The 23,927-nt window shown below is 39.6% G+C and overlaps 2 protein-coding genes across 3 annotated transcripts in view; one reads left to right on the top strand and one right to left on the bottom strand.

The window, feature by feature from the left end:
• The window catches only part of LOC137609136 (ornithine decarboxylase-like), a 35,160-nt gene that overhangs the window by 6,239 nt on the left and 4,994 nt on the right, over positions 1-23,927 (top strand). For both annotated transcript variants that reach the window (XM_068335930.1, XM_068335929.1), the window contains 7 exons: positions 1,917-2,057; positions 19,821-19,861; positions 20,033-20,151; positions 20,277-20,450; positions 20,573-20,745; positions 21,672-21,888; positions 23,582-23,665. In XM_068335930.1, the coding sequence (XP_068192031.1) occupies positions 19,831-19,861; positions 20,033-20,151; positions 20,277-20,450; positions 20,573-20,745; positions 21,672-21,888; positions 23,582-23,665 (798 nt within the window). In that variant the 5' untranslated portion in view covers positions 1,917-2,057; positions 19,821-19,830. The remainder of the gene's footprint in view (positions 1-1,916; positions 2,058-19,820; positions 19,862-20,032; positions 20,152-20,276; positions 20,451-20,572; positions 20,746-21,671; positions 21,889-23,581; positions 23,666-23,927) is intronic.
• LOC137609391 (ornithine decarboxylase-like) lies at positions 3,515-5,837 on the bottom strand. Its single transcript, XM_068336387.1, has 8 exons — positions 5,814-5,837; positions 5,579-5,752; positions 5,296-5,468; positions 4,982-5,198; positions 4,581-4,664; positions 4,292-4,433; positions 4,056-4,177; positions 3,515-3,763 (listed from the first exon to the last, which is right to left on the bottom strand). Exons 1-8 carry the CDS (start codon positions 5,835-5,837, stop codon positions 3,515-3,517), a joined length of 1,185 nt encoding a protein of 394 aa, XP_068192488.1.

The raw sequence follows: 23,927 nt of genomic DNA, 5'->3' as shown, positions 1-23,927 counted from the left end.
TATCATGTCTGTCATTCTCTGGCAAACTTAGTAATTATGTTATATATCAATGAAAGACAATCAATGAACACATTTTTTTCTCTTTTTGTACTTGCTTATCCAGTATAAGGTCACAGAGATTCAAAGTCTATCTTAGTTCATATTAGCAGGACATAGATTACACCATGGACTACTAGGCAAAACAAATCAGACACTTCTACTGTACATTCATACATATGATCAATTCAGAGTCACCAGCTACGTTATACTCCACGTTTTCTGTGTGTGTGTGTGTGTGTGTGTGTGTGTGTTTGTATAGATCTGTTTTCACACACGTACATACAGTATGTACAGATTAAAAATGAGTAGAAAAAATAATTTCCCTAGAGATGAATTAGAGAGTAAATGTACTGTACTCGATGATTGTAAGCAAATCTGATTTGATTTGATAGTTTATCTGTAACTGTCATCAGGAGTTACTTGTAGGGACAGAACTCATTTAATCTCATTCTATTAGACAAAAACATGTTTCACATGAAGGCTACTGAGAAGGAAAATGAGGAGGAAACATTCAAACTCCATAACAAAGATTAAGGAAAAGAAAATGTACTTGTATACTCAAGGATACCTTGTCAGTCCAGTTAGATTCTGTGCTCAGAGCTCTCACCATCATCAAACCTCTGCTCCTGATTAAAATAAGGACAAGGGTAAAAATGAAAATATACAGTAATGCTAAATACAGCATAAAAGATGAAAGAAAGAGTATACATAAAATACTTGGCTAAAGTACACAAAACGTCTTTAGTTTCAACCCGAGCTTTGGGGTCGAGAGCAGCAACTGATTTCTAATTTGATTTCATAACTACACACAAAGCATTAATGCATGTGTTTTTATGACAGTAAGATGGTATATTTTAAGATGATTTTTTTTTTAATTTTGGGGGGAATTTTGATTTTCATGCACTGACATTACTTACAATTTTAACTGTAGTAATGTCTTCTAAATATATTGGTCCAAAAAATCTTGATAGTATATCCTACATCCACCACAATTTGCGATTAACAGTGGTTTGGAGCACTTTATACCTAAAATGTTCTAATCATCACTGATGAAATTTAATGAAAAGTAATCTCAAAAATAAAACCATATGGATATGCACCGTTAGCTTCTACTTACAAGATATTGTAAGAATTTGAGTGACACCACTACAGATCGGGCACCCAATATGACAAGGTCATAAAATGCGTTTGTGACTTCGCTACAGAAAGCGTTGAATCAAACCATGCTTGCATTTCCCTGCATCTTGCACCAAACATTCCCACTGGAGCGTATGGAGGTGATAAATGTTGTCATTCATATGATAAACAAGATAATTGCGAAAGTGTTAAATCCCCATCAGTTCTGGGAAAGCTAGATGAAGTAGACAGCAAATATTGGGATCTCCTGCTATGTAACAAAGTCTGCTGGTAGTCCAGGGGGAGGTTTTGGCTGGCTGGAAAACTACCCTTTATGGTGGATATGACAAGTCACCTACACATACTCACATGGTTTCATTGTCACCAATGGATGAGCTGCAGGGAAAATGAACATTTAATTATGAATGCTCATTATGTCTTTGTATCCTACTTTGTCATTTTGATAGCATGCTAATATAGCTAATACAGTATGCAATTACAGGCTATGTTGCCTGTTATAAGGCTTTATTTTTTTGCTCTTCCAGACTGATTTCATTTTAGATTTTTTTGGTCCAATGTGGCTCTTTAAACATTTTAGGTTGCCGACCGCTGGTCTACGCAGACATAGGAAATGAGAACACCCAAAACTAAAGGTGTCAAATGGATCACCAGCTTGTCTTTAATCGCACTTCTTTCTTTCTTGTTTAACCTGTTCCAAAATGCCCCCTGAAGCACCTCAATGTTCCTGTCCCTCTCCACAGCAAGACAACAGAAACTGACAGCGATCTCCGTGACCTAGCTGGTTCCATGACGAAGATAATAGCCTACCGGGAATGTCCCTCCCACGAATGGGATGGTTGAAAATCTTCCTTATCTTTGGAGTGAAGTCAGAGAAAGAGGAGGTGAGTGGTGACTGCTCTTCCCACAACAGAATGGCCCAGCTGCATGCACATCCCTTTAGACATCCTATCAGGTAAGCCACCTTGGCTGGGTCCAAACATAGGTGCGAGACTGCACTTATTTTGGAAAATAAGGTCTTAATGAAATCTTCTGACAAATTTGAAAAAAAAATTACAAAAAATTGTATATATGAGCCATAATTTGTACATTTATGGTTAAATCTTCTTTTTTTGCATGGAAAATGCAGGTGCTTTTGTCTTGTGAAAAAAATTTGAATTCATGATTTAGAAGTGTAAAAATCTTGAAAGGCAGAGTGTATCAAATATGTTAGGATGACGTAGGCAGAGGTAAGGCTTGGAGCAAGCCGGAGTTCTTCAGGTTCAGGCAGGTGGAGCAGGATAAATGGTCAACACCAGGAACATAAGTAAAAACATAATTACAAAAGAGTCAAAAACTCTTGGAACTAGTTAAGATGCTAACAGCTGGTGTGACTCCGCTCTCAGCACACCACACTCACGTACAGTACATACACTCAAACAGCTGATGCGAAATATTTCACTGCACTGTGTACATCTGTACGTTTACAAGTTATGACAAAGTTTGCTTCAAGGTTCTTTAACAAGAGTAGAATAGTACAGAATTTGCTTGTAATGATATTTGCTCACAGTCAATTGAGGATTAAGATGGGAGCCTTGTTTATTTTTTTATTTTATATACTTTAATAATCCTCAAAGGGAAAGTAGTAGCACAATCTAGCACACAGTTAGTTAGTTAATGTCATAATTACAATACAACTGTGCCTGTAATCACGCTAGAAAGAAGTACAATGGTTAAGTAGACATAACTGACCTCATTCCACCCGATGAAGCTGAAGATAGTACACACAAATTTATGATTTTAGATTTTATTGTTTTTCCAAACAAAGACAATTGCAAATGAAATCAACAAATTATTTACAGAATATGTCCAGAAAGCATTCATCAAGGTTCGATTACACACTTTATAGAATATTATTCAACAGATCTCCATACATTTAACCTGTTATTATAGTACAGTAATTGGGGATCCCATTTACATTATTCATTCATCACTCATTCATTCATTTATTCATCTTCTTTATCTGCTTCTTGCGTTTTTGCGGGTAACGTGGGTTGCTGTCCCAGCAGACTTAGTGGAGAGAATTTAATACTGAAAATCATGACATATTTAAGAATATATACAAGTAAATTATGTAGTTACTGTTTCTGCTGTTTAAAAAACATTCTGCTATAAGGTTAAAATGTATTGACTATAACAGCACAGCCTTAGGTTTTTCTGCAGTTGTTAATGGTATGTCTCTGATCCATTTGACAAACTCTGATCCTTTGAAATATTTGATAGCTGACTGCTGGTGCAGGGAATTTTTTTTCTATCTTAGAATAGAACAATCACTTCTATATACAGATGTGTTACCAGATCCTTATCGTAGTTTTGCATGAAGGAGCTTTAAGATGTAAGTCTCAGCTGTCACAGCACTGTAGACATCTGCCCTCTCAAATCCATTGAAGTCAGAGCTCAGTGTAATAGAGTAAGCACCAATGTTGTCGATTAGAAGCCAGTCCCCAATGTGCAGCTCTGGTAGATGGTATGTGTCCTTTAGTTTGTCTTGGCCGTCGCAGGTTGGACCCCAGAGAGCAGTCATGTATCTCTGCTCACTCCTCCCTACAGGCTGAATAGAGTACATACAATTAAACATGATCTCCCCTTCACATTGGTTGTCATGCACACCTAAACATGTTTGTTTTATTGGTATTTTCATCAACATGAAGTTGATGGTGGGGTAGGGTTAGGGTTAATGTTTCAATCCCTCACAAAGACAATTCCTCGGCCAAGGCTGAGAGGATTAATCATTTTAAAGGGGGCAGAGACTATTGTGACAATGATTTCAAGTTGTTGACATCTGGCAGTGAAATGATTTGTTGAAGCATTCTTACATGGCAATTGAGGACATTGATATTTACCTTGTGAGGGTATGGATTGACTTTGGAAGCACAAGGATCACTGACAATAAAGTTCATGGAGCTATGCAACCCTTCATTAATGTAATAAATCATCTTTCTCTTGGTGCTGTTTTCCTCACCATCTGGAAAAGTGCATGCAAAGTAACAAAAGTTACTACATAATGATACTGATAGGTAACAATCACATGGTTTCTATAGAAGTATCTATACTTGGCCTCTGCATTCAGACTTGTTACCTGTCATGACTTTCTTGGCAATGACGTTCACAGCCAATGTGAAGACTGATTCTGCATAGTATCGGCCTGGCTCTGCAATAACACGAACGCCGCTCTCAGGTGGGAAAAAATCGTTGAGGGCTGCATTAATGACCTCTGAAAACTAAGAAGCGGAGACACATTAGGACATGTCAAACACTTGATACAGCTGTACTGTGTATCCATGTGTTCACATTTTTATATTATATGTAAAGTTGGATTTTGATTTTGTGAAATTATTCACACACATACACACACACAAATACATTACCTCTTCAAATGTTACTTTAAACGAGTCACTCCCAGAGAATCCTCCTCCAATGTCCAAAAGGTTCATCTGGAAGCCCATCAAACTCTGAAAGGAAATGGAATTTTTTAAAATTTAATATCCTGTTGTGATCACTGTAGGGAAATTAAGAATGCACACTCTAGTATGTTAGCCATCAATCAATCACACGCATTCGTATTAGTGTGTACAGGCCCCTGTAATACACACAACCACACACAAGGGGGCCTGCATGCAATGGGAGGTAGAGTGGTGGGCAGCCCCCTCTGTAGAGCGCCACCAAGTGGTGGCAGTGGCTCAGTGGCTACAAGACTGATTTTGAACTGAATAATCTAAATCTTGCTTAAGCAATGGCTTAATGTTGGATCCATAATGTTTTGACTTACCCCGATGTCAAAAGCATATCGGGCATCTGCTATGGCTTGCTTGAATGCCGCACTGTCGGTACATCCGCTGCCAACATGAAAACTGACGCCGATGACGTCCACCCCAAGCTCTTTAGCACGTTTCAAGAGTTTTCCAACAGACTCCAAACTGGCTCCAAACTTTGTATTGAGTCTTAACATGGATTTTGAATCATCCACTGAGATGCGGAGAACCAGTCTGGAACATAATTCAAAATTAATCCCAAGAGTCACCTTTTTTAAAGAAAGATTTCGATGATGGAAAACGGAGAAAATATGCCCATTATTTAACTTACTTGACATTGGGATGATTGAGAGAAATTTTTACCAGTTCTTCCTCATTGTCAAAAGTCATTCTGTTAATGCCATGAGCGTAGGCATATTTGATGTGTGACAGTGGTTTGATTGTATGTGCATAAATTATGTCATCGGGAGTCCCTCCTAGGGACAGGATCAGCTTAATCTCATTCTGTTAGACCAAGACATGCTTCACATTAGCAAACTGAGAAACCAAATAAGAAAGAGACAACCTTTCTCCATAAAAATGACTGATAGAAAAGAAAACTGAACATATATTACCTTGCTGGCACAGTCAAATCCTGTGCCCAGAGCTCTCAGCATCTTCAAAACTGCTGGTGTGTTGTTGCACTTCACAGCAAAGAAAGGTCTGACTCGAGGTAAGTTAGTGACCCACCTGAGATGCATCATATACAGGCGGTCCAGATTTGCCACATAGAATGAGTCTTCAATGTCCTGAGTGAATAAAGAGCAAATATATGCAATTATCAGGAAACTTTTTGTTTTTGTTTTTCACACTCTTGTAGGCTACAGCTGTCATGATATAATATCACGACACTCACCTCTGACGCACGCTGTTTTATTTTAGCATCTATAAAATCTCTGATGGTTCTTCCATTGTGTAAAATATCAATTGCACATTTCTCATGTGAGAAATCATGAATGTCTGATCCATTTGTTGTCATGGTTTCTGCAAGGGAGACAACCAGCAAAAGACAAATCAATAACAAAATCATACTGTTGACTTGTGAAGTACATACTGCAAATGAAAAAATCGGATCAGGAAAAAATCTGCTTTTTTTGTAGCTACTTCTTGCCATGATACTGTATAGTCTAAAGAAGAAAAATAAAGTCATACTATCCATAAGCTCACAGAACAGTAAACACAACCCAGAACAGTATTTTGTTTTTCTTACCAAAGTCGGTATGCTTGTCCATCGTTGTGATAAGACGATTGATAATATGTACCCATGTGGCCAATACTTATATAAAACCCAGGTTCAAATTGTCCCACCTACTGTTAGGCGGGGACAAAATCTCAAAATTAACCAATAACACACTATGTAGCGAGAAATTAAACCATATACAGATATCTCCACATCCATTATCCCTAAACAAACAGATGTATGAATCAGTCAAAAAGCTGTTCTTTATCTGTATTTCAAGGTTTGTCATTTGTTTGTCTTTGTTTGCTGTTTTATCTTTCTCAAGCTCAAGGGGGATCATGCTGATAATAAATGTGCCACTAATTCCAAATCGAACAGATCACTAGGGTCAAGTATAACTTGTTACAGTCCGTTTGTTTATCATGTAAGCTCTACTTTGCTGGTTAAGGACATTATGATACCCCACTTTCAGGGTCTATTATTTTGATGTCTGGAGTGTCCATCAACCAACAAACTATAAAATGCTGTTGACCAGGGAACATGAACCATATGATTAAATGTGGATTAAATATAAATGTAATATTTCACACATTTTCCTGTATAAAATATAGTTCAATTTCCAGAATCCCCTCCCCAAACCCAAGAAATCGTTAAAAGATAGATCTGTACCAACAATCCAGGGTGAAGCTAGGATAAGTGGAAACTGTTGTTTGTGTGAATTTGCCAATGTGTGTGACATCAGCTCAGTTCAAACAAAGATAGGAATGCTGCCCACCTTCCTCTGAAAGTCTATGATGTTACTGTTGTGTGGCATTTTTTCCATTTGCATGAAAGGAGGTTGGTCCAATGCTTAATATTTAATTTTGTATTGCCTGGTAAGAAGACAAGGAAAATCTTTTTTACAGTTAGAGATATGAACAATTTGTTTTAATGTTGTCTTTACATTTCTGAAAGGTCACCTAAGATTTTGGTAGAGTTGTTGGAGATGGTGTGGTTCTACAGGTCAAGATGTTGAAAGGAGTTTGCCCTACCATACTCCAAAAGCAGTACATTTGTTGCTAATCCCACACTGTTTCAAAACGAACCATACCATTTTAAATCTATTGTACAGTTGTCTGTGTTTTGCCAGTCTCTTTTTGTATATACTAATGTGAGTGGTGTGGATGATGTTTTTATCGAATCATTTGTAGGGTTTTTAATATAAAAAGTTAATGGTTGTGTCTTCTAAGAATTTAGTTAAGGGAGAGATAGCTAGAACTTTATTCCAAACTAATTTCCTGGACTAGTGAAAAGTAGCCAATGGTGAGAAGAAAAAAACCTAGTTTTATGAATTGAGCTATGGCAATCATTTCTTGGTGACTGCATGCATATTCTACAACTCTGACAAGAGTGGGAGAAGTATCAATGCCCCGATGTTTCAGTTGAGAAGTCAGAGTTCTGTTGAAAGCCAAAGATCATCTGAAAGCAGGGGTATTGTAAACATGTTTGGGTTGGGAGAACATGCAAACTTAACACAGAGCAAGACTCTAAACCGGAGCTTTCTTGCTGTGCGGCGATAGACATAGCCACTGCACCACTATGTCACCCCATATGATGTGAGTTGTATAAATAAGAAATTGTATGAATTACTTTACTGGTGGTGTTCTAACTTACGGTATAGCTTCAGCAAGTGGATCTGAATCATCCTACTCTGGTGATGTGTTGGAGCGTGGAAGTTTTATACGTGATTATATTAGTGGTGACAGTGGGTTAAGATGAGGTGTATAGTGTCCTTATCCAAAGGATGAATGACACTCAGTTTTCTGTACTGTATTTAAAAAGTCCAGTTCACTTGATCAAAAGCTTTTATTTGTGTAATTATATGAATGACAAGAGGGATAGCAGCTGAAAAAGACCTCTGATTCTGTATATAAGTGGTAAATTTATGGCTTCTTACTTGGTATACCTCCCCTACTCATGCATACCCTTTCTTGAGTGCAACTAAACTAAAATTAGCTATGTAATCAACATACTGGAGTCTTGACCCCGGTGACCCATGTGTTAGACAAGGTGAGGCCTCTGACTTTGCTATACGTCATTCAAGTAGAAAATGCCAGAGTGAAGTTGGATGAACGGCTAACATCTGTTCTATCAGCACTGCCTCTGCAATCAGTCAGTCGATTACAATCGACATATTGGACATGTGCTAGAACACAATGACACAGTGAACGCATTTCAGCACAATGACCTGTGATGCCCCATTGTAATGGTGGTTAATATTGCTGTTTTAGGATTCCCTGATGAGTTTTTTGGCCCAAATGTCTTGATTGTAGAAATTAGTGCCTCTTTGTTTTGCTTTTGGCTCATGATCAGTGAAGTCCGTCAGTGCATACCTGAAAAATCCTCTTCAGCTGCATATTGTATCATCGTAGAAGAGTATTGTTAAGCTGGAGTTGAATACTGATTGGGATGGATCTACGGGAAAGTGGGCATTTCCCTAAGAGTTCTAAGAGTTCCTCGTAACAATGCTAAAGCAAAGATTCACAACATCATACTGTCAGGGGAGACTGGTTTTGTGAGCTGGATTAATTAGTTGACTTTTGAGTTTCAGTTTCATGCCTACATACTTACATACATACACACACACATACATATACATACATACACACACATACATACATACATACATACATACATACATACATACATACATACATACATACATACATAAGTGGATGCACACACATACATACATACACACAACCATATGTACATACACACGCACATACATACACACACATACATACACACACACATACACATACATATGTACATACACACACATACATTCACACATACATACATATTTTAATGTATGCAGATTATTTTCAAAAATAAAAAGCTCAAATTCATATCAAAATCAAATGACAATGTCCATAATAAATTTGATCTAAAACTTTTTAGCATATTCACTAATCCCTTCTTTTAATTAGCATTATGGGGTGTTACAACCATTTGTCACCACACACCCTCTGCTTAGGCAGGCCCATCACAGGTTGATTAAACGTGGGTGTGTGTTAGTTGTTTGCCTCAACAGCCCAGGCAATGTCACTCTTCTTCAGCCACAGCCAATGGCTTATCATCAGGCTCATCCTCCCAGGTCTTTGCTGGCTCGTCTGTGAGCCTGTCCCCTGACTCTGATGAGTTTCACTGTTGTGCTGGCTACAAAGCCCTTCACCCCATCTCCAGCAGGCACTCCCTTATCTCCCAGCCTCTGTCCTTTGTCTCGGCTGCTAGGTTGGCGGCTTCTTCTGCTCATAGGCTTCTATGATGGCATCCTCCCAGAACTGGGAGCTCTATGGAAGTGACAGTTCTATGTAGGAGAGCTGGCAGGAATTAGACCAGAGGACAAAGTCTGGTCACATGGTGGTCATTGTGATCTCTGGAAAAGCTACTAATCTAGGTCAAATTGCATGTGCCAGTCCCTGGCTGCATTTAGTGTGGCAGGACCGCGGTTTGAGGTGCTGATTCTTGTCCTCCTACCCAACAAATGATGCTGGGTGTCGGTGCATGTCCTTGTTGCTGAAGGGTTGAGCATGGATACCCTCTTTTACTCCTCTACCACATAGAGGGATGACTGCTCATGACTGTTATTTATTAGGTCAGCTATGTCAGTGATGGAATTGACTATATCTAAATATGAATATGAACTTTAGAGATAAACAAATCTGATCTGTCACCATGGAGTCCAAAGTTTTTAAATAACACATTTAAAGACTTTGAAAATATTAATATTTTATTTCTTACTTGAACATGGAATTGATGAATAAACTGTTTTCATTGGCTCCAATGATGTTTCTAGAACTCTGAGCGTTTGTCATGTTCACATGACATTCATATTAACTATGTTGTGCTTCTGCTGGATCAGTTGTTTCAGCGGATTGAGTGTTTGTCAACACCAGGGCACAGCCTGGACAAGTGACTCATTTTTTTGTCAATGAAACACTTGTTGAACTTTCAACCCTCCTGGATCTGTAGGACTGTGGCTGAATCATCCAACTGTTTTGTTGCATTTGGCTAAAACACAAACATAACTGCTGACAGAGTCACGTTGATTATTCTTGATTTGACGAGTACACAATTGTACCGTGTGAGAAAATGTTTGCCGTAAAGTTTTGGCAGACGATGTGCCTTGTAGGGGGTTGGCGTGGTATTTACAATGGCTTGAGCAGGAGGGTTGATGATACAATAGATCATTGACAGGATGTAATAAAGTTTGATAACCCTACCAGGAGGCCAAGGGGTAAACATCTGAGCGTTGTAAAGTGTAAATCTGTTGTGGGATGGGCTTGAGCAGGTATAAAAGACAAAATTCTGGTAAATTGTCAGAATAACAAGCTAGAAATTCTGCCGTCAGTGCCGACTGTATTAAAGTGAAATGATTGAGCACACCATGTCCGTAATTCATAATTCTTCAGAGAATTAGCATTTTAGCAGTAAGAAATACCCTGACAGTTGCACAATCATAGATGTTTCAGAGTAGCTGTGCTTCAATTGCTGAACACATGTGCGCACAACATTTGTTTTACCTAAACTATTGGTTGGTTAAAGTTAGACATAATGAGTGATTAGGATCAGTCATATTACACCAAAGCAATCAGAGGTAGAAATTGGTGATTTAAGGCAACAGTTGTGAAGATATTTGGTGGACGGACGGACGAACACATAAACACTGATAATTACCGTACAATCAATCACCGCTTAGCAGGATGTAATGATAAGTAGTCATGCAGATGCATGGTCTTATAGGACAATTAAATTACATCTACAAGCCATAATGGAATCATATAATAGAATTAATGGATCATAAACACTGAAAATGCAATTCTATAAAGCTATTGTGGACAAAAATACAATTACAAATACCACATCGGATTTGTTAAGATTGAGTAGAGCCGATAGTTCCCCAAGGTGATTTATCTATTTCGACTCAATTCAGTTTTAGTCATAATGTACTGAATCGCATGACAGGCATCTCAAAGTGCTTTACACAGTCAGAAAAAAAGAGGAAACCAACTGAATACCCGAGAGCAAGCATGAAGTGACACTGCTCAGGAAAAACTAACATTTGGTAAGAAACCTGGGGGAGAGATCCTGACTCTCTGGTGGGCGGTCTTCTGCCTGGATCGGTTGGAGTGGAAAAGGAAATACTATAGAACATAAATGAGATAAACAGAGTCAGAGTGGCAGAAAAGAGTCAACGGTTATAATTGTAGGAAAACATCGAAATTTGTAGACAAATGTTGTCGTATAAATTGTTATACAACATACATACATAGGCTTTCAATTGGAAATTATTGATTTATGATGAATTGTATGTAATCAGTTATGTATTTTGATAAATAATGATACTCCAGTATTATTATTTATCCTGTTTGTCTGCGTCCTGAGTCCTGTTACATGGTTTCAGCTGAGGGGGCTGGGTTTACCGCTAACTGCCAACGACGGTCTTGAGCAGCATCTGCCAGACACACAGACTGCTGCAGATCATTTTGTTCTTTTTTAGGGTAGTACAACAGAAAGGTAAAGGAATAGAAGCTCCAGACTGCACTGAAGTGCACCCCCTTTAATGGATGAAAAAGAACTCCCTCAGCAGTGTACACCCATTTGACTGTTAATGGGTTGTTCCTCACTGTAAGCTTTATGAAATAAGAATTTTTAAAAATCTATCCTTAAATAAATTAAGGGCTAATTAAGGCAATGCTATTCTGAATTTTCCTGGGAGCCAATCCAAAGATGCCAAGAACTGCATAAAATAAACAGCACAGTATTAACAGTCTCTGTGAATGTTGGATCATTACAGTAAAATCAATTTTGCAGGTTCTTTTGTAATGAACTTCTGAAAGATCAAAGATTACCGCAGCTGCATTAGAGATGTTTTCACATAGACCTATCATCAATAAACTTGAATGACACACTGGATCCTTTCAATAAAGTGAAAACAATTCTTTGTCTTAATGGAAAAATTCTTGCTGCTGAAATGCTCTATGAGCTTTCTTAAAGGAGGATCATTGATATTTTAGACAGAATTGTAATGTAGTTTATAGAAAATCAGCCTCAATCATCCATCTTCTAATCACCGCTTTATCCGCCGTACCGGGTCTCGGGGAGCTGGAGCCTATAACGGCTGGCTTAGGGCGTGAGGTGGGTCAAACTCTGGGCACGATACCAGTGCGCCGTGGAGCCACACAGAGACAGACAACCACGCACACACTCACACACTACAGGCACAGTGGGTAGCACTGTCACAGCACAGCAAGGCGGTTCTGGGTTCGAAAATTTCAATTACCTTGACATTTAGTTCAACACTGTGAATTTTTTTTCTACAAAATTTTGACATTTTCAGCTTCCTGTTCACTTGAAGTATCATCAATAAGGCTTTGTGACATATGAATGTGCCTTCATTCTGAAATGTCCAAGTCATTGCTTATTTTAGATACTCTTTTCAACTGAGGTTTGGAGCTTACTATCTTGACATGATATGAAATTGTTGTGCTGTTGGGTGAAAAATGCGTTTTACAGAGATATTACATATCTAATCAAAGCATTTTCTGAAGGACAGACAGAATTTCTGTAAAAACTACACATACAGTGACTCTTATCTCCCTGTGAAAGGCCTTGCTCTTGTTAAAGAATCTGAAATGGAGCTGACCTCCACTAGACTGGAACCCTCTCCTGCTTCTTCTTCTTCTTTTCCTTTCGGCTTTTCCCTTCAGGGGTCGCCACAGCGAATCAATTTCCTCCATCTAGCCCTGTCCTTTGAATCCTCTTCTCTCACACCAACTACCTTCATGTCTTCCCTCATTACATCCATAAACCTCCTCTTTGGTCTTCCTCTAGGCCTCCTGCCTGGCAGTTCAAAACTCAGCATCCTTCTACCAATATATTCACTATCTCTCCTCTGGACATGTCCAAACCATCTCAGTCTGGCCTCTCTGACTTTATCTCCAAAACCTCTAACATGTGCTGTCCCTCTGATGTACTCATTCCTGATCCTATCCTTCCTGGTCACTCCCAGAGAGAACCTCAGCATCTTCATCTCTGCTACCTCCAGCTCTGTCTCCTGTCTTTTCCTCAGTGACACTGTCTCTAGACCAAACAACATCGCTGGTCTCACCACAGTTTTGTAAACCTTTCCTTTCATTTTAGCTGAAACTCTTCTATCACACATCACACCTGACACTTTCCTCCACCCGTTCCATCCTGCCTGTACACGCTTCTTCACCTCTTTTCCACACTCTCCATTGCTCTGGACTGTTGAGCCTAAGTACTTAAAATCCTCCACCTTCTTGATCTCTTCTCCCTCTAACCTCACTCTTCCACTTGGGTCCCTCTCATTCACACACATGTACTCTGTCTTACTGCGGCTAACCTTCATTCCTCTCCTTTCCAGGACAAACCTCCACTTCTCTAGCTTCTCCTCCACCTGTTCCCTGCTCTCACTACAGATCACAATGTCATCTGCAAACATCATAGTCCATGGAGATTCCTGTCTAACCTCGTCTGTCAGCCTGTCCATCACCATGGCAAACAAGAAGGGGCTCAGAGCTGATCCCTGATGCAGTCCCACCTCCACCTTGAACTCCTCTGTCACACCTACAGCACACCTCACCACTGTCTTACAGTCTTCATACATGTCCTGCACCGTTCTAACATACTTCTCTGCCACTCCAGACTTCCTCATACAATACCACAGTTCCTCTCTGGGCACCCTGTCATAAGCTTTCTCCAGATCTACAAAAACACAATGCAGCTCCCTCTGGCCTTCTCTGTACTTCTCTATCAACATCCTCAAAGCAAATACTGCATCTGTAGTACTCTTTTTTGGCATGAAACCATACTGCTGCTCACAAATGTTCACTTCTGCCCTTAGTCTAGCTTCCACTACTCTCTCCCATAACTTCATTGTATGGCTCATCAGCTTTATTCCTCTGTAGTTGCCACAACTCTGCACATCTCCCTTGTTCTTAAAAATGGGCACCAGCACACTTCTCCTCCATTCCTCAGGCATCTTCTCACTATCTAAGATCCTGTTGAACAACCCAGTCAGAAACTCTACCGCCACCTCTCCTAGACACTTCCATACTTCTACAGGTATATCATCAGGACCGACTGCCTTTCCACTCTTCATCCTCTTCAATGCCCTCCTCACTTCATCCTGACTAATCTTTGCTACATCCTGGTCCACAACAGTCACCTCTTCTAATCTTTGTTCCCTCTCATTTTCCACGTTCATCAACTCTTCAAAGTACTCTTTCCATCTTCCCATCACACTACTGGCACCTTCAAAGTACTCTTTCCATCTTCCCATCACACTACTGGCACCTGTCAATAGACTTCCATCCCTATCCTTAATCACCCTAACCTGCTGCACGTCCTTCCCATCTCTATCTCTCTGTCTTGCCAACCGGTATAGATCAGTCTCTCCCTCCTTACTGTCCAACCTAGCATACAAGTCATCATAAGCTTCTTGTTTGGCCTTTGCTACCTCTACCTTCACCTTACGCTGCATCTCCCTGTACTCCTGTCTACTCTCCTCAGTCCTCTCAGTGTCCCACTTCCTCTTGGCTAACCTCTTTCTCTGTATACACTCCTGTACCTCCTCATTCCACCACCAAGTCTCCTTATCTACTTTCCTTCCAGATGACACACCAAGTACTCTCCTACCTGTCTCCCTGATCACATTAGCTGTAGTTGTCCAGTCATCTGGAAGCACCTCCTGACCACCCAGAGCCTGTCTTAACTCCTTCCTAAAAGTCATGCAACACTCTTCCTTTTTCAGCTTCCACCATTTCGTCTTCTGCTCTGCCTTTGCCCTCTTCATCTTCCTCACCACCAGAGTCATCCTACACACCACCATCCTATGCTGTTTGGCTACACTCTCACCTACCACTACTTTGCAGTCACTGATCTCTTTCAGGTTACACCGTCTACACAAGATGTAGTCTACCTGTGTGCTCCTACCGCCACTCTTATAGGTCACTCTATGTTCCTGCCTCTTCTGGAAGAAAGTATTCACTACAGCCATTTCCATCCTTTTTGCAAAGTCAACTACCATCTGTCCTTCTGCGTTCCTCTCCTGGATACCAAACCTGCCCATCACCTCCTCATCACCTCTGTTTCCTGCACCAACATGTCCATTGAAGTCTGCTCCAATGACAACTCTCTCACTTCTAGGCATGCTCTGCATCACTTCATCAAGGTCCGACCAGAATTTCTCCTTCTCCTCCAGCTCACATCCTACCTGTGGAGCATACCCGCTAACAACATTGAACATCACACCTTCTATTTCTAGCTTCAGACTCATCACTCTATCTGACACTCTTTTTACCTCCAGGACATTCCTAACAAACTCCTCCTTCAGGATAACTCCTACTCCATTTCTCTTCCCATCTACACCATGATAGAACAACTTGAACCCTGCTCCTAAACTTCTAGCCTTGCTACCTTTCCACCTGGTCTCCTGTACACACAGTATGTCTACCTTCCTCCTCTGCATCATGTCAACCAACTCTCTACCTTTTCCTGTCATAGTTCCAACATTCAACGTCCCTACTCTCAGTCCTATACTCTTGGTGTTCCTCTTCTCTTTCTTCGTGCGAACGCACTTTCCTCCTCTCCTTCTTCGACCAACAGTAATCCAATTTCCACCGGCGCCCTGTAGGTCAACAGCGCCGATGGCGGTCGTTGTTAACCCGGGCCTCGACCGATCCGGTATGGAAGTCATAGGTTTGATTCGCATATTTGATTTGGCAAAAGTTTTACGCCGGATGCCCTTCCTGACGCAACCCTCTGTATTTATCCGGGCTTGGGACCGGCACAATAAGACACTGGCTTGTGTCCTCTTGCGGCTACATTGTCCTCTTGCGGCTACATTACATACATCCTGCTACGTGGGATAAATACAGATACAGCTCTTCATCTCCCTATGCTGTAATGTTGTTATGCTCCTTCTTGGGCAATGTGCCTAGGCACAATAGTGTAATTGCAGTTCAATTATTAGTATTGTATTATTACTGTATGATTGGAATATTACAGTAATAGGATCTCATTATGAAGAAGTACACTTTATTATGACTATATTATCTGAAGAATTCTTTAATTTGATTTATATATAGTGTATAGAAGCTTCAAATCTTTGTCAAGTTACAGTCAGGTTCCGTAGATTCTTGCCTAGTGAAGAACAGCACAACCCGTCTTATCTGATCTCCTCTGATTGGCTGAAGACTTTTACCTCAATGGAGGCTGAACTGTTGTGTAAGAAAATCAAATGTTTGTACATAAATCATATAATTGACTTGTTGAAATAAAACTGGTTTGTCTTTTTTATCAGTTTTAAATAAATATCTGCTACTTGGAACTCACAGTATTTTGTCTTCTGTTCCACACATAGGACCATTGCAAGAGGTACATTTATGTGAGATTTTTTATGGAACATATGGATCCTGGGTACTAGTAATAAAAAGACATCTTATTTTGTTTTAATCTAATGTAGAATATACAGATTCTCCCGTTTGATTTGAGAATATCAGATCAGTGATAGAAATATGTATATGTATAGGGTCTATAGTAGACAGCAATATTGGGTAGCTTCCAGCATTCTTTGATATAATTTTGTAAAATTAAACTTTTATTTCCAAAGGTATTGGTGTGTGATACACAGTCATGGCGTCCTTGGGTATATTATTGTGTCATTTTCCTGCATTTACCTTCTGCTACAGATTCTGTTAAACTCGTGAATAACACTTATTGTTTTGCCATGGAGAGAATCTGTCAGTCTGTGTGACAGGATTCAAAGTAGATATCAATATATCAGTATATCAATATATCTATATATCTATATCTATATACATATACACTGTATATACTGTATATATCTTCTTCTTTTCCTTTCGGCTTTTCCCTTCAGGGGTCGCCACAGCGAATCAATTTCCTCCATCTAGCCCTGTCCTTTGAATCCTTTTCTCTCACACCAACTACCTTCATATCTTCCCTCATTACATCCATAAACCTCCTCTTTGGTCTTCCTCTAGGCCTCCTGCCTGGCAGTTCAAAACTCAGCATCCTTCTACCAATATATTCACTATCTCTCCTCTGGACATGTCCAAACCATCTCAGTCTGGCCTCTCTGACTTTATCTCCAAAACCTCTAACATGTGCTGTCCCTCTGATGTACTCATTCCTGATCACTCCCAGAGAGAACCTCAGCATCTTCATCTCTGCTACCTCCAGCTCTGTCTCCTGTCTTTTCTTCAGTGACAATGTCTCTAGGCCAAATAACATCGCTGGTCTCACCACAGTTTTGTATACCTTTCCTTTCATTTTAGCTGAAACTCTTCTATCACACATCACACCTGACACTTTCCTCCACCCGTTCCATCCTGCCTGTACACGCTTCTTCACCTCTTTTCCACACTCTCCATTGCTCTGGACTGTTGAGCCTAAGTACTTAAAATCCTCCACCTTCTTGATCTCTTCTCCCTCTAACCTCACTATTCCACTTGGGTCCCTCTCATTCACACACATGTACTCTGTCTTACTGCGGCTAACCTTCATTCCTCTCCTTTCCAGGACAAACCTCCACCTCTCTAGCTTCTTCTCCACCTGTTCCCTGCTCTCACTACAGATCACAATGTCATCTGCAAACATCATAGTCCATGGAGATTCCTGTCTAACCTCGTCTGTCAGCCTGTCCATCACCATAGCGAACAAGAAGGGGCTCAGAGCTGATCCCTGATGCAGTCCCACCTACAGCACACCTCACCACTGTCTTACAGTCCTCATACATGTCCTGCACTGCTCTAACATACTTCTCTGCCACTCCAGACTTCCTCATACAATACCACAGTTCCTCTCTGGGCACCCTGTCATAAGCTTTCTCCAGATCTACAAAAACACAATGCAGCTCCCTCTGGCCTTCTCTGTACATATATATACTGTATATATACAGTATACTGTCAAAAGAGCAAGTGGAAAAGACATTTTAGAGAAGTGATAGTTTTGTTAGCTGACTACATGAACAGAACTGTATGTAGTTACTTAAAGACCGTTTTTGTCAGATGCCCGGGGAGCATTTTGGATACTACATCGATTGTCCCATTCCAGACGGAAACCATAGCTGGACAGACTGTTGGTGCTAGCCAGCAAGTTTCACTCAGAATTTGTTGCCGTTTTCTGTCTTATTCCTGCTGTTTGGACTTTCTGCTCAAAAACATGAAAATTGTCGGAGCAGTTATGACACTCTAAAATTATGTTAACTGGGAAGTCCATGTATAGTTATTTCTTCTCCTAACATAGCAGATGCCTTACGCCATATTGTTCATGTTATTCCTTCTGGCAGATGCTGTGATTGGTTGATTGACAGGTAGTGGGTGGAGTTGGTGACATCATATTATATATAATATATATATATATATATATTATATATATATATATATATATATATATATATATATATATATATATATATATATATATATATATATATATAATCTTTTCCTTCAGTCATTCTCTTCAGTGTTACAAATATCCATGTCTGTTCAGGATGAGTCATGTCTAGTGATGCTAAGTGACGTCAACTCTGATGATTGCCCTTGTGGTAATAGCTGACACATTTTGTTGAACTGATAATTATAGTATGTTTTAAACTGACATACAAGATATTCTAAGAGCATAAAATCAACCAGGTCAAAGTCATTATATGTAAACAGAGAGAAAGTTGCAGCTACCGCTCCTCCCTCCCCAGTTTGTCTGAATGTACAGTGAAAGCTTTAATTTAGCAAATAATTCTTTATTTATGTTGTTACATAAGTAGTGCTTTTGGGCCATTTCTCTACCATCCATCCATCCATCCATCCATCCATCTCCCTATGGCCCCTCCCACAGGTGGTGAGCCCATGGGAAGGGGGACCCACGTTGTCCTTTCGGGCTAGGCCTGACCGGGCCCCATGGGTGCAGGCCCGGCCACCAGGCGTTCACCTTCGAGCCCCACCTCCAGGCCTGGCTCCAGAGGTGGGCCCCGTTGACCCACGTCCGGGCAAGGGAAAACGTGTTCCATTGTTCGTACTTATCATTAGGGGTTTCTGAGCCGTCCTTTGTCTGGTCCCTCACCTAGGACCTGATTGTCATGGGTGACCCTGCCAGGGGCACAAAGCCCAAGACAACTTAGCTCCTAGGATCATTGGGACACACAAACCCTGCCACCACGATACGGTGATGACTCTACTAAATACACTAATTATTTTATTATGTAGTTATTGCTAATTAGTCTCAAAATTATCAAATTATAAACTAAAAAAATATATTAGCCAGTGACGTGATTATAGTAATTTAGTGTTACCCTGCATTAAACTATGACCATACTTTGTTATGAACACAGAAGAAAATATGAAAAAGTCAAAAACTTAAAATCCTGACTGCTACAACCAGTATTAAATCTAATCTTTCCTGGATAATTTACTTCTGGTCTGGTTGTTTTAGTGTAATGAATGTAATTAGTCTCTAAATGAAGGAGTACAAACATTATGTTCTTGTCTTGTTTAAAATGTGAGTAATTATATTAATAGTTATGTTTATATTTTCTTTTCAAACTGTCATAGATTTCCAAGAATGCCAAATAAGCAGCAGAAGACAGGCTATGGTAAGACAAACAAAATACTTGTTACAGTCATTTTGCATGCGTTACACAATTTGTTCACGTAGGAACAAAAAAAGAAAGGCTGTTTTACTTTGTACCTTATTTCTATTGCCTTCGTAAGACCTCGCTCTGTGACCTAAACTTATTTTGTGTTTTACGCTCTATTCATTTCAGCACCGAATGGATACGGGAAGCATGATGTTTCTGATAAGAATTGTGACATTGACATTTTAGACAATGGAAAAACTGTAAATGATTTTGTAGATGATACAATAAAAGAGCTTGGCTCAAAGGTAAGTATCACGGACATCTGGACAATTTCATGACTATTCATCTGTCATTATGTCAAAGAGTGGAGGGATGAAATTCTTGCTATTGATATTTTCAAGACAAATAGCTTTGCCTTTTTCCCATTTAGGACAGTGAGGAGCCATTCTTTGTGGCCAGTCTAGATAGTCTATATGTGAGGCACCTCATGTGGGTCACTAAGTTACCTCGAGTCAAACCTTTCTATGCAGTCAAATGCAACAACACACCTGCAGTTTTGAAGATGCTGAGAGCTTTGGGCACAGGTTTTGACTGTTCAAGCAAGGTACCGTGAAGTCTTGAAGACATATATAATTTAATTATTTTTCTCTGTTTTGTGACAGAGGAAGTTATTTCCTCTTCCTTTATCTTCAATTTGCTCATATGACACATGTTTTTGTTTAACAGAATGAGATGGAACTGGCCCTGTCCCTTGGAGTGAGTCCTAATGACGTCATTTATGCACACACTACTAAACCAATGTCACACCTCAGATATGCCTACGCTCATGGAGTGAATACTATGACTTTTGACAATGAGGAAGAACTTCAGAAGATTTCTTTCTGTCATTCCAAAGCCAAGTTAGTAAAACACTGCACTACTATACACAACTATATTTTTACATGTACAAATGGATTAAACTGCACGGGGCAAGAGTGTACAGTAGTACCTTGAGATACAAGTTTAATACATTTTATGGTAGAGCTCGTAAGTCTATGAATTTTCCCCATTCAAAATAACTAAAATCATTTTAATCCCTTCCACCCTTGTAAATAAGCCCATATCCCTCTAAATTATGAAAAAAACCGCAACATATACAGTAAACATGAAAACTTAACCTTTGTAAAATTAATTATATATAAGTTACGTAAACGATAATAAAGTATGAAAAGAATTGCAAAAGTCACGAGAAGACACAAGCTACATCTTTACTTGCAAACAAGACTGAGATCTGGTCTCAGCTGATGTTGTATCAATCCACCAACTAATGGTTGCACTACTTGCAAGTCGTATGTCGAATAAAAATATGGACCAAGCAATGGCTGATATCTCAAAAAACTTGAACTTGTATTCGCACATATGTCAAGGTACTACTTTACTTTGATTTAAAATGACCTGACACTTACATTTTTAAAAAAAAATCATGTTTTATTTTACATTATAGTGGTTTTATATCAGTGCCAATCAATAGTGATTAAGTTTGCTGCATTTAAGTGTGAATATGTCTAGGACAGCATTTATATTCCTATTCACTCCAATCATCAAAATATCATGGACATGGATGGGGGGAGACTCTCATTCAGGTACTTCCATTTTTGCAAACCTCGTATTGCTACATAGCGTGTCCTGCTATAAAGTGCTGCAAAATAGCCCCCTTCTTTTGGAGTTGCCTCAGCACTTAAAGCGACACCACAGCAGCAAAATGTGTTAATGAAAGCACTTCAATCTGTACGTGACATGTTCTTTATTTCATATAGATTCATGTACCTCTTGAATTACATTTCAGACTGGTCCTCCGCATTGCAGTGGATGATTCAAAATCAGCATTCAAACTCAGTTTAAAATTTGGAGCCAAAATGGAAAGAGTTTGTCAACTGCTGGAACATGCTAAAGAGCTGGACTTGAAAGTGATTGGCGTCAGCTTTCACGTTGGCAGTGGGTGCACTGATAGTCGGGCATTCAAGCAGGCCATAGCAGATGCCCGACAAGCTTTTGATATAGCAGTAAGTCAAGCTTACATATAGAGCATTGATGTATTTTGTTGTGATAAAATTAAGGCTAGTGTGGTTTATCAGTTTATTCATGCCAGCAATGATAGAAATAACTATCATTTGAAAAGCACTGATTGATGTGTCACAATGACGCATTGCTATCCACAGGATCACAAAACTGTCGCTATGTCTTCACACTGGTGGATGAAACAGATGACCTGTGAAAAAATCTGACTCTCAAAGTGATGTCTAGTGTCCTGAATGTCATTTACAAGAACCAACCAAGCATGAATCTAAACCACCAATAAGAGTTAGAAGGAGTGTCTTTTGGAGCCCAAAGCCTCTCCTCACAGAGAACGTTGTTGTGTTAGCAATAACATGTACGTTCTGTGATAGCAGAAATATATCTGTTCCCAAGATCAAATGTGAAGTAAAATGTTGCTCCAACAGCTCTCCCTTCTACCATCTAAAATAGCAGGAGTCCCAGCCTGGGCAGCTGGCTCCATGCTCATACAAAATGGTCCCTCTCTGTTAGCTTTGACAAAAATCCAATCGTTCTCCAGCATGATCTTTAAGATCACAGCTGCAATAAAGTCTGGCACCTGGTATGAGTTGGTTTATACCAGACACAGAATGCTGATATGTTCATCCAGAAGAAGAATGAATCAGCTTATTTTCCAGTTTACATACACCTTTTCTCAATTTTTTATCTCAACATAATTTACAGTTTACTATGCAACGTACCTACATTTTTATTGAAACACAGTTGGATCCTGTCCTTTTTTTGTAGCAGCGGAACTTTCCCTGAGTCTCCTGGAGTCTCCTGACAGACTTAACCCTCAGTCATGACTCAAGCGTTGATCTGCGGAATGTCCCACCACACTCGGCACTACATATGTCAGGAAAATTCTTCCTTGTTCAGCGTTGAAAGTTGCTAAGTCTCTGAAGAATTACAGCCTTTGTGTGATAACTCTGATCCTTTCAATACACACATGGAGACTTGACAAGTCTTCAACCCTTATATCTTTCTCAAAACAGTCCAAACATTAGATGGAGAAGTCACACAACCCTGTTTATCCACTAGTTTATTTCTTTGGTGAGTTTATCATTTAGGACTATGCTCAGAACTTTTCCCTTGGGTCATTGAAGGTCCTTGATTAAATTATAAATTACCCTACAGTCCATGCTGTTGCATAAATACCTCAACCTTTTCTAACAGAAAAATTATCACACAGAGAGCTCACGACTTATAGAATTACCCACAATGCACCTTGACGGTTCATATGTTGAATTCCACAAGATACAGTATTCCTTCATTAAAAGACTTGTCACCAACATACAATTCCCCTGTACATTCTGGCTTCACCATGGTTAGTGGATGACGTTCTCAGCTGTCCATCTCTGCTAAATGGCTTTTAGAGAGAAACAGTAAGGCAATAATTTTGATCTGCTTTCACTCTCACACTACTGCAGAAATCACTCATGTATTTGAGGAGTATTCCCCCCCCCCCAGGTATGTTAGAAAACATTTTTAAAGCTTGTTCATGGACTTCTTAGAGGTAGAGAGTTCACTACATTCACAAGAAATTTCAGTTCTTTACATAATTTAATCCTTAATCTACTCAACTCCACATGACTAACTGTGTGATCTGCAACAGTATTGAAAGATCTGAATATCAACTTTCTGTTTTTCTTTCTTTTTTAGACTTTGTTGGGCTTCCAGATGAGTCTCTTGGATATTGGAGGAGGATATTCTGGTAGAAATGATTACCAAGTGACGTTTGAAAAGGTGAAACAAAGATAACATGTACCATAGGTCATATCAGCCCCACTGGTCTTTGAGAGAAGATGTTGCCTGGCTACATATTCCATATGTATATGGCTTCATCCCCATTGGACTGATGATACAAATCATCTTGCAACACCCACCAGCTGTGCTGGAATGCACACAGCCTAACAAAAAGACATATACATGGTCACTCTGGCTTGCTAAAATCCACATAACGTAATGCTCATTCCTACTGAGACTACCGTTCTACCAGATTACATAT

Source organism: Antennarius striatus, chromosome 16 (assembly GCF_040054535.1).
Source record: "Antennarius striatus isolate MH-2024 chromosome 16, ASM4005453v1, whole genome shotgun sequence".
In the NCBI taxonomy this organism is placed as follows: domain Eukaryota; kingdom Metazoa; phylum Chordata; class Actinopteri; order Lophiiformes; family Antennariidae; genus Antennarius; species Antennarius striatus.
The sequence above is the reverse complement of the archived record's forward strand: the minus strand, read 5'-3'. Positions and strand labels throughout refer to the sequence as shown.